Source organism: Python bivittatus, unplaced genomic scaffold, assembly GCF_059951505.1.
Source record: "Python bivittatus isolate LINGU-HERP-01145 unplaced genomic scaffold, Pbiv_v1 ctg000200_np1212, whole genome shotgun sequence".
Lineage (NCBI taxonomy): Eukaryota > Metazoa > Chordata > Lepidosauria > Squamata > Pythonidae > Python > Python bivittatus.
The window spans coordinates 15080435-15099015 of record NW_028277040.1 but is presented as its reverse complement, the minus strand read 5'-3'; the positions used below and the strand labels follow the sequence as shown (position 1 = coordinate 15099015).

The following is an 18581-nucleotide window of genomic DNA, read 5'->3' as shown; positions in this document are numbered from 1 at the left end:
ATCAAAACCTTTAACTTGTTTGTAAGCAAAACACCATGTGGAAGTTGATGCTACAAGTAACTGGAGCCTTACATTAACTATAGAAAGCATGTGAGCCAACCTTCATTGACAGGAATTCAAGTGGCAATCAATCACATCTAAATGCATAGCATCCAACAATCCATTGCTGTCTCCATTAAGGATCCTTGAAACATATATTCTTTCAGTATGTATTCACCCATTACCGATTACCTTAATAACTAGGATTTCACTAATAAATAAATAAAGAGCACTTATAGTTTATTTCTGAACTTCAGAGCTGAGTGCTTGCCAGCGTATAGCAAAAATGGCAGCTGCCTTACACAAGAATGAATGCCAGAAGAAAAATCCCTGTTAGAGAGCAGTCATCTGTCTTGGATGCAACAGCTTTCAACCACCCTGTAACTCAGAGTAAGATAATGTGGACACTCTAGACACATTGCAGCATTTTGTCATGGAGTCTGCCAATTCATTCTTTCGATAACAGCATTTTTACCAATGAGAACTGAGTTATGTTCTGTGCCCAGAGAATACTGACTGCTGAAATTAGGGGAGGAACATATAATGTAATAACTTGGAATATGTGCTCTGATGATATTACCTAGTCGGATAATGAAATGTCTGCAAGCCAACAACCAAGCTCAGAGAGCACCATAGCTCAACCCTGAGCTACATATATTCTCTTCTATTGGTATTCTATGTTAATGTTCCCAGGCAACTTACAATTAGGAATAAAAACAAATGGAATGTATTGACTACAAATCTTTAAGCTGGTTTACCTTTTTATGAAGCTTAGTAATCTATGCAGTCAGTGTTTCAAAGACTGTTTTGGGAAATTTTAAGGTTCTTGTGATTCATCTGTACATTAATTTGTTGACTTGCTCTGCGATATTGCCAAGCTCTGTAAGATATGTTCATTATTAAGGCTGTGATCCATAGTTCAACTTAATGGGATTTACTTTTGGCTGTGTGAATGTATGTGTGTGCATGTAAGTGTAAGTGTGTCTGTGTGTTGAGAGAAACTGTGTTACAACAATGGAATTCATGGTTACCAGAATTAAATTCTGTTGAGCAGAAGTATTTATAGAGCCAACTGATCCACAGTTAAGCTTAGTTTTTGGATTCAGCCATCTTTTCTTCCCAACTCCAGAATTGCCCCTCCTTCCCCTCCCACGTCAGTAATTAATTTCTGCTTCTGATTAACTCAGCACGTCTAAATTTTTGTTTTTCACAGCTCCATATAGAAAAGTCAAGATTTGTTATTTTCACATCAGAATATGCTGAACTATTCCAATTGCCATGTTGTGGTAAATATTGGAATAAGGATGAATGGTATCAAATTACCGTCCACAGCTATATGATTAGTAGTTTAAAAAAAATGATAGATATATAAATGTATTTATTTTAGTTTAACTACTAGATATTTATCTGCTTTGTTTAATGATGAGAAGAATGTGTAAAAGAATCCCTGCTTAAAAGCCGAGAAACAATATGCACAATTACAAATACCCACACTATTTGTGGCACTCCATTTTTTGCAAGTATCAAATTATTTTTCAGTAATTATTATCTGGAGATTTTATTCAGGAGCCTTTGATGAGGATCTTTATCAAACTTTTCTGAAAATCCAAGTAGGCAATGATGACAGGATAATTTCCACCTATATGCCCGAGGTCATTCTAAAGAAACTAGTACGTTGGTAAGGTAGGATTTACTTTTGCAAAATCCATACTGTTTTTCTTTAAGAAAGGTTTAATTATTTTTTTCCTTTTTTATCATTTCTACTAATTTGGTCAAAACAAATGTCAAACTGACTGGCCTACAGTTTCCCAGTTCTCCCTGGATCCCTTTTAAAAATTGGTGTTACATGAGTGATCTTTCTGTCCTCAGGGATGCAGCCTAATTTGCAGGACAAGTTATGTATTTTTACTGGATCAGCAATTTCATATTTGAGGTTTTAAAGAAGTTGTGGGTAGATACCATTAGGACCTAGTGCATATTTTTCTTTATTCTCCACATGCTTCTTGAGCATCTCTTTCACTTCTTTGTTGCCTGAATGGTCTTTGCCTATTTGAATAAATTCTTATTGTTTTGTTAATGTTTTTGCCATACCCTCCTCAAGCACAACTACCTCCCTTGCATGATTTTCCAAAGAGGACTCTCTTCCAGTGCTTGAAAATGTCAGTTGTGAAGCGTCAGCAGAAGTCCTGTTCGGTGTCTCCTTATCTTCTACCTTCGTTATCAAAAAATTTTTTTTAACGGGCTTTAAATGGGCTTTGTTAGCAGTGGTCCCTTGATGCTGTAGTACTTAACCTAATAAATCCTTTACAGGCATTCCTGAAAGTTCTTTTGTTTCATCAAATCTTTTGATTTAGAAGTTTTTGCTACTTTGTTTTAGATATCTGTGGGTTTTAGTTTTTTGTGGTTCTTTTTTCTTTTATGTATGGTTTGACAGAGGTTTTGTTTTTGTTTCTGTGGTTTTGATGAATTATGGTTAACTGATGTTTTTTCCTTTTCCCTATCATGTTGTTTAAGCATTCTATTTTGCAGAAGTAAAAAAACCCTAATAAAATGGACTGCTTTCTTTTTTAAAAGTTTGTGAATACATGCCTTAAAATCAAAACAGTAGCTATAGAATGACAGCATTAGTTGCTGTGGTGAAATGGCATCTTCAAGAGAAATGTTTTTTGGGGATATGGGAATTTCATTTTCAGTGAGAAAATATTCCAGGAGAAGCAGGACTTAAGGTTCCCTCTCCACATTTCTGAACAAGGCTTAAAAACACTATTATACAGCAATTTATATTCAGGATATAAATAATCTTGCTTTGTGCATTTGCAACATATAGAGAATAGTACACAAAAAAAATTATTTTATCTCTATAATTTTTCACAGAAAGTTAGTTTCTAAATTATATAAAAGTTATATTTAGCTTCAAATGAAACAATCTTTTGATTGTTACTGGAGCAACTGAATGTTTGTTCAAGAAAACTGTGAACTGCCAAATGGGAAATTTGACTGAAATCAACCTATCTTGCACAGTGAAATGCATACATACTATTGCCTCCACTGTGTACTTCACAAATATGTGGGATAACTTTGTAGCTATTGGTTCTATGCTGTGGCTCACCTCACAGTTTTTCCTCTTCTTTCTCCCCACTTTTTCACTTGAGGGTGGGAATATGGATGAACCATCCTTACGGATATGCAAAACCAGTGCACACTTTATGGGATACAAGTAAGAGAATGCAAAGATCTATTCTTCCATAGAAGTGTCAGCAGTCCAGTAGTATGAATTGTGTTTTACTTTCTCTCAACCATGAAACCTACAAATACTTTCCTTGATGTTCAAAAATGTGTCTCCAAGAAATCAGACTCACTCTTTTTAAAAAAATGCTGGAATATAACTAAAATAATTGGTATTGCCCTTCCTTCCTTCCTTCCTTCCTTCCTTCCTTCCTTCCTTCCTTCCTTCCTTCCTTCCTTCCTTCCTTCCTTCCTTCCTTCCTTCCTTCCTTCCTTCCTTCCTTCCTTCCTTCCTTCCTTCCTTCCTTCCTTCTCTCTCTCTCTCTCTCTCTCTCTCTCTCTCTCTCTCTCTCCACATACATACATACATATTTGAATAAGAAAAACTGAATATACCCTTTACCCCAAAAAGTAAAGAAGGGTGCCTAGCAAAATTATAAATAACTATCTCTCTCTCTTTCTCTCTTTCTCTCTTTCTCTCTCCTCTTTTAGGACCTATGTTTACACTGAAAGTGCAAGTTAATGATATAATCAGCCATCAGTATCTACACCAAGCTGTTGTAGAAGTCTTTGTCAACTACACTAAAACAAATTCTACTCTAACTGGAAAGAATGGAGCGGTATTGATACAAGTTCCCTATCAACTAGGTCTCAGTTTAACTATTGCTTCTTATAAAGATGGTTATATGTTAACACCTTTACCTTGGAAAACTGGGAGAATGCCAAGTAAGTAAGCAAATAAACAAGCCCATTTTAAAATATTCTCTTTAAATTGAATGCTGGTAACTTTCTTCTTTCCATTAGGTAATTTATCTAGTTGTTCTTTAAACATCTCAGTGGCCTTTGCTTTTCAGATTCTCATCAGTTCCATCCAGCCTTTACCTTCTCCATATTCCTCTTCCTTTCTATTCACCCTCCTTTTTTATATTTGTTCTCTGATTCAGTCCTCATTTTCATTGAGCAAACCACTTAATGCATTTCTTTCATACTAGCCATTTATTTCTGCATTCATGACCCATTCAGTCTTCACCCAGTCTTCTATTTTTAACACACATGCTGCTTACACAATCCATTCTCACTGCATTAAATTTACCTTTGTTTCTCCTGACATAACAAATCCTCATTTCCATATAATAAAATGAGTAGAAGCATGTTCTTATGCACAGACATTTTGCTTCTTTAGTAAACATTCATTCCTCACAACGGACCACATATGACCCACTATCTTTCTACTAGCCTTTGCACAGCTTAAATTTTGTCCATCCATTTTTCCATCTTTACTAAATGTTCTAATGCGGTACACATTTCATCTATTTGCTCTGGCTTTTTTTTTTTTTTTTTTTTTGCCATTTATGTATAATTTGCATTCATTTGCTGCACTTTTCCTGCCAAAGTCAGCTATCTTCATTAAGTTTCAGACCTATATTCCTTGTTGCATCATGTGGTCTAAACTTGGTTGAAAATCATTTGTCTTCTCAACTAACAACATGGGATGATATGCATGCATAAAAGGGTAAAGGGGTAATATTCATGCCCCCCCATACACTTCTAATATTACCATAAGTATTCCTTATAGATTTACTCATATAAGATCTAAAATTGGTTACGCCCAATTTAAACTGAAAAGGTACATTACCCAGTCTTGAAACAGATATAGAATAATTACCAAACAATCCAGTCAAACTGTTTTAAATATTAAAGTTCTACACTGAATATACTCTTATTAGATTTTTAAAGAACTAACACATTTTCCAGATGAAATGGAAAATTACAATTCTTGTTACGTATGTTTGTTGGGAATATATGTATTGGTAGCTCCTTTTCTTTTTATACACATACATATATACACACACACACACATACATACATACATATATACATACATATTTGAATAAGAAAAACTGAATATACCCTTTACCCCAAAAGGTAAAGAGGGTGCCTAGCAAAATTATAAATAATTATGCTCAAAATGGCATTAAGCTTCTATTTCCTGCTCCCCAAGCTAAGAAAAAAGAAAAAAAATCCCATCCTAATCTCTATAAAAATCAATTTTCTACTAGTATTTCTACACTCCTAAGGTTTAGGTAAGGTTACTTCCATATTTTTTTTCTCCATTTTGGTAGTTAATGCCATGCATACAATCTTCTACACAATCAAATATATTTTATACAAAAATCTTTATATTTGCCATAATTTTTAAAATAAAATGTGTCAAGATTATGAGTACTTTATAGAAATAATATAAAAAAATTGTAGAGAGATTTAGGTCTTTGCTCACATGATGATTGTTCTGTGAAAACTTCATTATGGAAAAAACTTGATTTAACAGTGCTCTGGGAAGTAACCTCTGCCTGACTCTTGACTGCACCAACCAACAGACATCCATTATTTGGAGGTGTTGTCCAAAATGAAGGGTGATCCCTTCAATCCAAAGTCTGCTAAACGGGTGTCCGTGAAATTGAGCTTTCATTTTCAAAGTCAATATAGTCATTTTGTTTTTCAGATGATATAGCTTTTTCCATCTAGGTTTTACTACTTTCCAGGGCAATAGTGTTATAATATATACTTATGTAATAATATATTCTTATTATTTTATCTCCCACAGTATATTCATCTGTTACACTTTCATTGTTCCCCCAAAGCCAGGCAAATATATGGCTATTTGATGATACAGTTTTAATTACTGGGAAACTATCTGGTAAGTAAGAACAGAACATTCCCAGGTTTGCAAACCATTGTCTCTTAAGATATAGCATGTGCTGAAGTGAGTGCAGTTTTCAGCTTGCGTTTTTAATTATGGACTGGAAGCAGTAGGTGCAAAGAGTTAGAGGTATTATAGTATTTTAATAATTCCTGTTAGTGAATTCATTGGCTGGACAGAACATGCAGGTCTTCTTTCCTGGCCTTAGTGTTTATCCTTATAACACCTCGGTAATGGAGGTAAAGCTGAGAGGTAGTGACTAATACAGACTCACAAAATTGGCTAAGTGATGACTGGAACCTGAGAGTCCCCAGCCCTAATCCAACACTCTTTACCACAACATCATACCCAATTTAATGTAATTCTGGAATAGGAACTCTTCAGCACTAGAAAAGGATAGTATTGTTTCATTTCAGGGGTAACCCACAATGAGTGGCTTATAGAACTGGTGATGTTTACTGTCCTGTTTTGCCACTCAGTTCCATCTATTTGTGTTGAAGGTGGGAGCTGTCTTCTTGAAGGATCTCTCTATGCCACATGTCACAAGAGAAGGAAAAGCTGACTGAAAGCCTTCTTCACACATTTTTAGCAACACCTCTCCTTTCCCATTCCCTGTATTTAATGAGGGAATGTTAATGAGGCGCTGCATATAAATCAAAATAATCCAGCACCTCCAGGTTTGCTGTCTAAAATGCAAGATACAAAATAAAACGAACACTGAGAAAAAAGTACATAAGGCTAGTGTTGTTGTTTTTACAACATCTGAAAATCCAACTGACGTTCCCTTGTTTGTGTCTTGTTTGTTAAATACAGGTGACTTAACTGGTGCTACCTTCTCTTTTTTTCTACAGTGTATTTTTTAAAATAATGTTCTTATTATTTATCCCATATCCCAAGAGAAAAGAAAATGGGCATTAGATATGGAGAGAAACAAGATCCTGCACTTGTATCGTCTCTCTCTAACTCAGATAATATGCCCTCTGAATACAGCACTTAAATGCATATTACTATTTTACTGCTTTGGAAGAGTAAACATTTCTGTCCTGACTAATACTGCAAATCTGTCTTTTTGATTAAACGCTGGGGAGATTTGATGTTCTACATCAGTAAGAAATAGAATTAGTTTTTTTGTGTGGGTCAAGATGTGTAAAATTAAATAGTAATAAGAAAGATACAAGAAGGTAATGAATTTAAACTGTAATTGATCTGAGCTACCTAAGGGGTTGAATCAAATGCAGGACTAAAAGGATAATTATATCCATGTTACAGTTTATACAGGTAATCCTCACTTATTAACCATACATTCAGCAACCATTCAAAGTTACAATGGTGCTGAATAAGGAGACTTACAACCAGTCCTTATAGTTGTGGCCATCACAGCATTCCCACAGTTATGTGATCATGATTCAAGTGCTTGGCAACCAGTATGCACTTACGATGGTTGCAGTGTCCTGCAGTCACATGATCACCATTTGCAACCTTCACAGCTGACTTCTGACAATCAAACTCAACGGGGAAGCTGGCAGGAAGTCACAAGTTGTGGTCATGTGACATTGCCCTTAACAACTGTGGGTGATTTGCTTAGCAACCACAGCTGGAACTGCTGAACTGCTGTTGTAAGTTGTGTGTGGTCATGTGATTTTTCACTTTATGATTGTGTCACTTAGCGACAGAGTCGCTAGTCCCAATTGTTGTTGATAAGTGAGGACTACCTGTAATGGTATATATGGCAATACTCTATGAACAAAATTTGGAAATTTAGCGTACAGATAAAGTTTGGAGTTTCCATTGTTTGTAGTAGCCCTGTACTATGGTTTTCATTTTGCTTATGTGGGGAGCCCAAGAGACAAGATTATTCTGTGTATTTGTTTCTGAGTTGGGATGTGAGCCTGAGTCCCTCAAGACCAAAAATTTGCTCTGTCCTTAGATGTCAGTAATATATGGATGTCAGTAATATTATATGCAAAAATAACTTTATTATAAAAGTAATTTTTATTATTATTATTTTAATTTAATTTAATTTTTTTTTAATTTTCAGAGGAATAGCTATATTGGTTTGTAACAGCAAAAGCAACAAAATACTGTATGGCCAGACAGATCTGCAGGGAAGTTCAAAGAGGACAAATGACAAAAGCAGTATTGGGGCATTATGACACAGTCTTTGCCCATTTGCACATGCATCATGATGCCACACATACAGTATGTACAAAAGGGGTGGAGATTGCTATAGTGTAACACTGCTCTCGTCATTTTGATGAAAGGCTCAGATCCTGCATGCATCATCTCTTGTCTTTTATAATACCATCTTTTCTAATGTTAGCCCTCATGTAGGATATTTCTAGAATATTTGCGAGTATATGTAACTGCTTGGAAAGAGTAAAAAAAAAAAAGTGTTTCTTATTTGCTGATAAGATTAATTATTTAAGCAAAGCATTGCTAAATTTCTGTTTCAAAATTCTATCTATTTTTCAGATGCCAAATCTCAACCAAGTGTTCAGTTTCCAAAATACTTAATTAAACTTCCTGTGAACCACCATATCACTAATGTAACAGCGTATCTTACAGTGCCACAACAGTTTTTGAAAGTGGACCATTTCCTCTATACAACAGGAATTCTTTTAAATAAGTCAGGTATGTCAGACTTGATCATTAATTCCTGAGTTTTTATCATTCTTACCATATCTGCCTTTAAAAGCTCTAGGCCAGTATTCAGCCCCTTATTGTGGGTGTTGAATGTAACCTTCTAGATGAGTAATGGTTGACTGAAATATTAAACAGAATGGGGAGCCATTATCCTTGAGACTATAACCTGACAAAACCATGTAATGGTGATAGGCTTTATGTTACAGTTGCGCTGCAGATCCAAGGGCAAAAAGTTTCACAACTGATGTGCAGCATATCCTTACTTGAAATTTTATGGTTGTTTTTCTTTCTAATGAAACAGACACACATCAGTAATAAAATAGGGAAAAATGACAAAAATGATAAGTAGAACAGTGGAAAGATAAACCAAAAAGGGAAGAAATAATGTGTATATTAACTTGAAAGTGGATCATAGATGCATATGTCATTTGAAGGAAGAAACAAGAGCAGTTGTCTTTGTTAACAGTAAGAGAAATGGAGGTAAAAATGAATAATGCAAAACAAAAGAATTTTGAATTTGCAAATAATTTGCAAAAGAATTTTGAATTTGCAAATAAGCCAGAGAAATGGTTGGCATATAAACTGAGGAAAGAAAAAGAGAAAAAAAATGATATTAAAACTACAAGATAGAAATACCATAACAACTGATAATTTAAAGATGCAAAAAATAATATTACTCTAAATTATATAAAGGAGAAGAAATTTCCGTGGCAAAGGTTGATGAATACTTAAAGAAGCAAAATTTACCGAAGATCACAGAAAAACAGAAACAATTAATGAATGGACGTATAACAATCAGGGAAATTTGTAAAGCTGTAAGAGGTTAAAATAGGGAAAGCGCCTGGACCACTTACAAACATTCTGAAGATGAACTACTACAACCATTGAAACACACGATGAACTCTACTTTACAGACTGGGAAGGTACCAGACAGTTGGATAGAGGCTAATATAGCATTAATACCTGAAGAAGGTCAAGATTTGACCTCACCAAAAAGTGAAAAATGAAATTATGTTGTATGTGTTTGATGATTAGAAATAATATGGGTTAATGGGAATAATGGAAATTATGCAGTAAATGTAGAGCAAAAGTTTGATGTATATTGTTAGTAAGATCTGTTGTGGGATGGGTCGGAAATCAATTTTTTTTTTCTTTTCCTTTTCTGTACTTTTGCTTTCTATTATTTTCTCTTTTTCCATTTTTTAAAATTTTCTTTCTTAATGTTAGTTTTGGTTAGTTTTTATTGTTCTTTTAAAAAATTCAATAAAGTTATAACAACAAACAGTTATATTTATTAATGACTGGAAACCCCTCATGGACTTTTTGCTGAAAAAAGAGAAGAATGAGCTTGTGATTTATTGGTTCGAAGATTAGAAAGGGTAGCTTATGGAAAGAAGGAAATTATGATGTAATTTTAGAGAGAGAGATGGCAAAATATAAATGTTATCTATAACTGCTGTCAAAAAGATTGGAAGCTGCTTCTTTAAAATCTTTCTTTTTCTCTTCCTTTCTCTGTCTCTTTCTATTTTTTCACTACTTACTATTTTTCTTTATTATCTTTATTTTCTGTTATGGTTTTTACTTTGTTAAAAATTTCTTCAACAACATACCTCACTTCTCCAAGATCACTGTGCTGAAGATGTTACTTAGGCAGGTCTTGAAATGTTTGCAAATGAAAAACCAAGCTCAGAGAATCCCTACAATCCAACAATTCTGGGAATAGAAGCTTTAAGGAACAGCTTGGAATTTTAGAGATGGAGTACACATCTACTCACGAAAGTTCAGTACTGTCTCCTTTGTTAAACACCTGGAATTCATTATGAATTTATTAATGAGCAGTACTAATAATGAAGTTTCGTATCAACCATTAACATGTGGATCTTGGGCAGTTGAGACACATCTCTCTCGTTTTTTCATCTGTCCTATTCAATGTTCCAGCGCAGGCAGGCAAACACACCCAACATTAATAATATATGCCTTGGAGGGCGGAGCTGGCGTCGCGGCGATACGGCGGGCGATCCTGGGCTCCCAGGATGGCAGCCGATATCTCCTCTCCCAGACGGTCCCGATGGACCTAAGCCGTCCCGTAGAGATGGCGAACGCAAAGGGCGCGTCCCGCGGATCTCAGGGACGCCGCAAGTCCCAGATCGATCCGGGGAGAAGCTCTTGAAGCCGGCGGAGGAGAGGCAGCCAAAAATGGCTGCGAAAGCCGGGACAGCTCCAAAGGAAGATGGAAGAGAAGGGTGTCAACTGGGTGAGATGGACTTTTACTATTCAACTATTCTTAGAGAACACCTTAAGTAACTTAAAGAGATTTTTAAAAGTGAAAAAAAGTGGATTAAGCGGCGAGATTGAACCCTATTAAAAAAAAGAAGGGGGAGAAAATTTTTCTTTTCAACTTTCCCTTTTTAGTGGAATTGACAAGATGTTTTTCTTTTAAAAAAATATATTTTTAACTGGATTGGCTTTCTCTTTTTAATACTCAATAACTCTTTATTTTAAGCCTTTTTTTACTAAGATTTCTTTATTGTTATAAGAAATTTATATCTTTTTGACTTTGAAATGGGGAAAGTGGAGTTAAGAGAAAGTAAATGAAAGAAAGTTGCACTGCCATTTAGAGGCGCGACTTAGTGCTTTTTTTTTTTCATTGTGACGCACGCTCAAAGACCCTGTGCTTTCTAAAAAGATAGTGGGATGTGCATGTTTATACAGGTGCCATCCGTAACTATAAACAAGAAAGTGGAGTTGAAAGCGACTTTGAAAATATTAAGATGGAAAGTTTGAGCCAGTCACAAGAGCCTTGATTAGTGGCAGTAGCTCTTTTTTCTGCTAGAAGCTCTGCTTTGCTCTTTATTCCCCCAGATGGATTTTTTTTAAAGAGGCTTAGCCTTTTCCTTCTTTTCCTTTTCTTTTTATTTTTCCTTCTTTTTTTCTCTCCTTTTGCTTCTTTTTTTCTCTTATTTTTGGCAAGAAAAAAGATAAAGAATCCTTTGACTCAATGAAGGTTTATCAAGATAATAGACTATACGAGAAACACAATGCAGAAAAAGATCTTTAAACTATTGAGGATGACTATAAAAAATTGGAAGAAGAGCTGCAGAAATTCTCAAAAAAAAAAAAAGAAAAAGAAAAAGAAAAAAGATATTAAAGCTAAAATGGACTTAATTAAACATAAAACGGGATCATTGGAAAAGGAAGAAATAGTACAAGAAATCAGAAACATTAAACGGAATTATTGTGAGGCCTATAAACTGAGAATTAAAAGGGTTAATCAACTGATAAATGAAGAGAGACAGATCTGTTCTTGGCACTGAGGGTGAGAAAAAGATTATACAAGATTATAATGGAAAATCGTACTAAGAGAATGTACAAAAAGAAGAAGTAAAACAATATTGAAAGAAACTATTGCAGATGTTTAAAGAGAAAATCAGGGGAATACAACAATGACGGAACTGACAGAAGCTTCCAAAAGCAGAATGTTCAAAAGGACACTTATTATTGCTTTCTCTTATCCAATAATATAGAAAAAAGGAATGAACAGCCAGATATTTTGGGATATTGAATGAAAAGGGTGAACTCAAAATTATGCAAGCGCTGGAATAAAGTATAAATCTGAGATATATAGTTAAAAATTGTATAACATGTAGTGAAATCTGGTTAGAACTGTAACTTGGTTAGAATTGTAATTGATACTGTAACTGATATTGGTTAGAATTGTAATTCTTAAGAATTGGAAAAATTAAAAAGTACTTATGCAGGAGGAAGTTATTCAAAATTATGGAATGTGCAGAGATGAGTTAAATTGAGATTTGAAATTAGAGTAAGAAGATAAGCAATTTTATATGACACGGGATTTGTTTTTATTAATGATTAGATGAGAAAATATAGTAATGTAATAGATTAGGAAATTTTATAATAGAAATTTGATATTAATTATCATATATATACACATATAATAGATAGATGGAGATGTATTACTAATCCTATTGAAAGTTAAAATTTTTTGCAATATATGATTTTATAGATTAGCTATGAATGATTAATAATTGTTAATTGATAAGTATACAAGTATATTTTGAATAGATGATATGAGAATTTAAGATTATGAAAGGGGCACCAACGAGTTTAACTGGTTGACACACGGTATAAAATGGAAGATGCTTTTTTATGCCTTTTTATGTTTTTGTTTGTTCATGTTTGTTTTGTGTTTGTTGTAAAAATAAAAAAAACATTATAAAAAAAAATAAAATAATATATGCCTCCACCTTTTGCATTTGAAGAATCAACAAACAGTGTACTTTTCTATTTTTTCTCTCTAGATTATACTGAAATTTCTGATGTATTCTTTCCAATTATTTATATGTGCATTAAAAAAAAAACCTAAAAGCAATTTCAGTCCTAAGGGCATGTGGCAGATAATTTTGGTGCTGGAAGGGCATTGCTATGTGGCTGTCATTCTTTTTCACCTTCATGTAACCTGATTCACTAATTAGCTACAACACTCCCAAATAATGCATATAGGGAATAGCTGCAGAATAAAGGAAGATGGTTGGCTTGTAGCTGCGTGTCGGTTTTGTGTTCACCTAGTTCCAGTGATCCACCTGTTCCGTTTCTCTTTTCAGGCAGACAGTTGATTGAAGGCAGTTCCCTGTATTGTTACTACTTTTCACAGTACTTTCTATGTATACAGCTTTGCAAATTCTTTAGGAGTAAAGGATATAGATAGCTACCTCCTTTGCTGTTGTGTGTGTTTGTTTTGCTTTTGTAGCTTTTCATGTATTTAGTTTTTTTGTACTATTTTTCTTTCTGTAGAACTTGTTAAAATATTTTTTAAAAATAAGGAATATGATGTCAATTAAGTCAGACTTACTTCTGAGTAATACACATTGTTCTTTAGTAGCCCTTGGAGCGTCTTGTATAGTAAATTCATTTCTGTAATTTGTTCATGTACTAAATCTTTGTACAAAAATGGAAATAACATTATCTCATAAAATATATAGGTAGTTCTTGACTTACGACCACAATAGGGATTGGAAAATTCATTGTTAAATGGTGCAGTCATTAAGTGAGGTATTGTGACCACACCTGATTTTACGACCTTTTTTGCCACAGTCATTAAGCAGATAATCTGCAGTCTTTAAGCGAGACGTGACTGCGACTTCCAGTTTCCCCACTGACTTTGCTTGTTGGGAGCCAGCTGGGAAGGTTGCAAATGGTGATCATGTGACACAGGATGCTGCAACCAATGTAAATGTGCAGCGGTTGCCAAGCACTTGAATCCCGATCACATGACCACAGGGGCTCTGCACTGGTCGTAAGTGTGAGGACTGGTCGTAAGTCACTTTCAGTTTCAATAAATACAGTTGAGGTTAGCCACTCTACAATGCTGTTTGCTTGGCTTTTGAATGCCTCCAAAGATTAAACTCCATACAAAACAGAAGAACTGGAGCTTGGTCCCTTTTGCTATATTCGTCCACCAGCAAGTACTCACATGCGCATATTCCTTGGAAAATTCTTTAGTAGGAATTATTCATATGCCAAATCCTTCCTGAAAGGTGAATGGGATATGTCACTACTTAATCTCTCTCTTGGGTTGTGTATCATCTAAAATGTACTTTGATGTTTAATTATAAACAGTTTGAAATGTAGGTGCTTGTTTTGTTCTTATTTCCATCTGGTGGTTAAGTTCAATACTGCTCTCACTTCTAAATTCAATGAACTGAAACTTGTGAGAACATACATTTCAGACTTCTTTTTCCTTTTACTTTTAGGGGGCTAGTTTTAGCTCCAATCTAATTTGATAACCAGATAATTAGAAAAATACAGGTGAAAGGAGAAGGGGGTTGCTCAGCAAAAAACAGACTATAGAGGATGACCATCTACTTCTTTTAAGAAAGATGTTAAAATCTTGACAGTACTAATTCTGTTTTTAAACTTGTTTATGTTTGTTTTAAGGGTTATGGTAAATGTCACTTTTTTTTTTTTTACAGAAGTCCTAACGATCTATACATACATCTGTTGGTTGGAAATTAATTTTATAAAACATAAATGAAATAAAAGCTGGTACTTCGAGTAACTATGCAGGAGCACTGTTGCCTCTATTCCAGAAAAAGGAATTGGATATTCCCAGGTTCAGATTAAATAACTATAATAGCAATTTGATAGGAGCCCATGAGGGATGGAAAAAAGTATCTCTCTATGAATTTCAAGTAGCAGTCATTTTATGATGCTGCTTCAAAAATATTAAGTCTGTCCTTACAAAGAATTTTAATTAACATCACTTTTTCTGTATGTTTAGGTTTCAAAAGTATTGAATTGACTCCCCTTGCTGCAATATGCGTACACATATTTTCAAGTGGGAAAGAACTGCAGGTGGAAGGCCCTATTCATATCACCTTACCTCTTCTGCCGACAAGCGATGTAAAAGCAGGAGAACCTATCTCAGCCTGGACTTTTGATATGAAAACTGGTGAGTGCTTCTTTTATGACAAGTGTGTTGGGAACTTACAACCAAATATTATTGCATATATAATGGGAAGAAAGCTTTGTTTTTGTCACCTTCCTTTAGTCGAAAAAAATTCTCATTGAGATTATACACATATACTTTCTCAGATGCAAGTCCAGCTAAATTAGGGGCCTTATTTCCGGTTTTTGAGCACAGGATTGCAGTCTACAGGTAGCCCTTGGCTTACATCCATTCATTCAGCCACCATGGTGGTGCTGAAAAAATGAACTTATGACCATTCCTCAAAGTTCTCACTGTCACAGCATCCCCGTGTTACATGATTACAATCTGGGCGCTCGGGTGCCTGACGCCGCAGCGAGCCAAATCATGTGATTGCCATCTGCGACCTTCCCTGCCGGTGTCCCACAAGCAAAGTCAGTGGGGAAGCTGGCAGGAAGGATTACAAGTTGCCCCAGTAAGTAGCTCCTGTTGTTTTTTCTCTTGAGCCCACGATGGAGTACAAGATCCTATGGATTGTCCTCTGTAGCATCCCCTGCTCGACGCAGCACCACCTTGCCTGCCTGAAGCCTCTGCCCACCCTCCCAGAGCCTCCGCCGACCTGCCTCTGCCAGTCTTCCTGTGGCCCCTACTAACCTGCCCAAGCTCCCTAGGGCCTGCCCGTGGCACTCCTCACCCCCGCAGCACCCGTACAGCCTTACCTGGGACTCCTGCTCCTTACCTGAGATTCCTGCCTCTTCCCGCTTAACAACCTGCACATCTTGGGGTTACAATGGCAACTGGGACTGCCAGGATTGCCATCACTAAGTGATGTGGTCACATGATGTTGCACTTTATGACCCATTGCTTAGCAGCAGCAATCCCGGTCCCAATTGCCGTCATAACCTAAGGACTATGTACGTGTATGTGCATTCTTTGAAAACCTGCATAAGGTCTAAGGTGGAACTGTTTTAATAATGGATGTTTAGTTGTTTTGAGGCATAACCTGGAATATTAGGTGTTAGAGCAATATTTCATTATTTTTAGAAAGACAATGCTGGACTAGATGGGTCTGTCTCTAATCCATTCATTATGAGTACATCAGAGTTCTCTAAAGTTTTTGATTCAGCAGTTTTTAGTTGAAAGTCTGAAAGAAAGTATCTCATTTTTTTCTTACCAGGTGCTTGGATTAATCGTGGCTTGGGAATAGTAAAGAACATGGATGATCACCTAGTATGGACATATACTGCTCCAAGTCTGGGATATTGGATAGCAGCCCCATTGCCCGGAACTAGAGGTATACTGGGGAAACTGAAATTATCTTATATGTGTTTTAGTTTTTATTACTTTCATTACATTCATGATAATCTTTACATATAGTTAGAAGTCAGAACACAAGACACAGAATACTAACTCTTCCCAAATTTAATTGGGATGAGGAGATTTGCCTTTTATTTGCCTTGAAGGTGGAGTTTCTTTAGGTTTATAAAATATGATCCTATGTCATAATAAAATGGGGTCTTGTAATATTCCAGATGTTGCTGCAGTAAGTGTGCAATTGGGTGTGCAGGACATGCAGAGATTTATATTAGTAAACAGCCAGTACTTATATGGCAATTGAGTTCCTGACAAGACTCTAGGAAAGAGTTCCTAGAATGGGGGAATATCCTATTTGCACTACATATTGTACAGTCTAATGTACAAGAGGGTTAGGGGCATTAGCCTCACTCCCATATCTATAATGTACTCAGGCTGGATACTAAGTTTTGCTTGAACATGAATTCAAACTCTCAGGAGGAAGAACAAGCGCATATGCATACAGTATGGCTTACTTGTGTTAGTGATATCATCCAGACCTATGTATCTTACTAGTATTAATGTGCTGTATATACAGGTGGTCCTCGGGTTATGACCACTCATTCAGCAACTGTTCAAAATTACAACAGCACTGCATGAGAGTGACTTACAACCAGTCCTCAGAGTTCCGGCCATCACTGTGTTCCCACTGTCATGTGATTGCGATCCGGGCACCCAATGCCTGGCCCACGATTATGACATTGCAGCAAAGTCAATGGAGAAGCCAGCAGGTCGCAAATCACTCCTGCTCCCACCATTTTTTCACCTACCCATGCTCCATAGTGTCTGCTCAATGGCATTCCCACCCCCTGCAGCACCCACACACCCACCCACACTCTGTAGCACCTGTTTGTGGCATCTCCATGGTACCCGCATATCTGCCTGCACTCTGTAGCTCCTGCCCAAGGCACTCGTCCACATGCAGCACCCAGGAACCCTCTGTGCTCTGTAGTGCCTGCCCATGACACCCCTGCAGTACCTGCACACCTGCCTGTGCTCCGTAATGCCTGCCCACGGCAGTTCCCTGCCCACCCATACATCTCACCCACTGGCCTGCTTGCCTGGGACTCCACCCCTTCTCACTTAACGACCTGCACAGTCCTGGGGTTATGATGGCAGCTGGGACTGCTGGTGTTGTCACTAAGCAATGCAGTCACGTGACATGATGCTTTACAACCACATCCCTTAGCAACAAAAATTCTGGTCCCAATTGCTGTTGTAACCCAAGGACTACCAGTAGGCATACTGCTTGAATGATTTTGACTGAGGTAGAACCCCCATCAATACTGTCTCAAACTTGATAGCAGAATGAAACTGATGTCAGGTCCTCTTGCATACCGATAAACTGCTTCTGTGACAAATAAATTGTGGACCTTATGCTCCCTGATGTGAACCTCTCTATTCCATTTTTGCTGGCTTGCAACCATGTCTCCTTGTTTACTGAAAGATCCAGTGTTAAAATGTAAAGGAAGAACACAGTAAGGAAAGATAGAACTGTTTAATCTGTGCTAGTATAAAAAAGGTAACTTTTATTATCCTCTCTCCATCTCTCTGCATCTTCTTTATGTCATTAAAAACATGGATTCTATCATTACAACAGTTACTAAAGATATCACTGCCTACCACACAGTATTCCTCACAGCCATATTAGGAGGCACAATCACCATCATTGTTGGGTTCTTTGCAGTTCTGCTTTGCTATTGCAGGTAAGAGGGAAGATGATGGTAATGCACTTTTGGCACAACCAACTACAGTGTGCACTGTTTGAAAGCACAGAATTGTTCAGGTTGATTCTGCTTTTGAAAGATAATTGAGCTACAATCTATGCCCACTTTCTGTGCTTAAAGGAAATGCTCATTTGTTCTAGACGTTCTGTAATGCTCTTGTAATACTCTGTAATACTCTGGTTTTAATACTCTGTAATACTCTGTTTTCAAATCTAAGGAATCTTGTTGAATGTATAGTTAAAAAATATGTAGATGTAGTGGTGCCAAACTACTGTAGTTCAAAGATATATAGGTATATATATTATAATTTGGTACAATCCAAAATTAAGTGGATTGATAGACTGTGTTTTCTTCCTTGGAAGAAAGATAAGCTTATAAATTTTATAAACAAATAAATAAAAAAGCCTGGTGGGGTCAGACTAGTCATAACTGCAGCTGATATACAAAG

General features: G+C 36.2%; 1 protein-coding gene across 1 annotated transcript in view; it reads left to right on the top strand.

Moving 5' to 3' along the window:
- FAM171B (family with sequence similarity 171 member B) overlaps nt 1–18581 on the top strand; it is a 45636-nt gene that overhangs the window by 19830 nt on the left and 7225 nt on the right. The window contains exons 2-7 of the mRNA XM_088135729.1: nt 3757–3990; nt 5870–5962; nt 8438–8596; nt 14907–15077; nt 16231–16347; nt 18007–18112. Of these exons, the coding sequence (XP_087991855.1) occupies nt 3757–3990; nt 5870–5962; nt 8438–8596; nt 14907–15077; nt 16231–16347; nt 18007–18112 (880 nt within the window). The remainder of the gene's footprint in view (nt 1–3756; nt 3991–5869; nt 5963–8437; nt 8597–14906; nt 15078–16230; nt 16348–18006; nt 18113–18581) is intronic.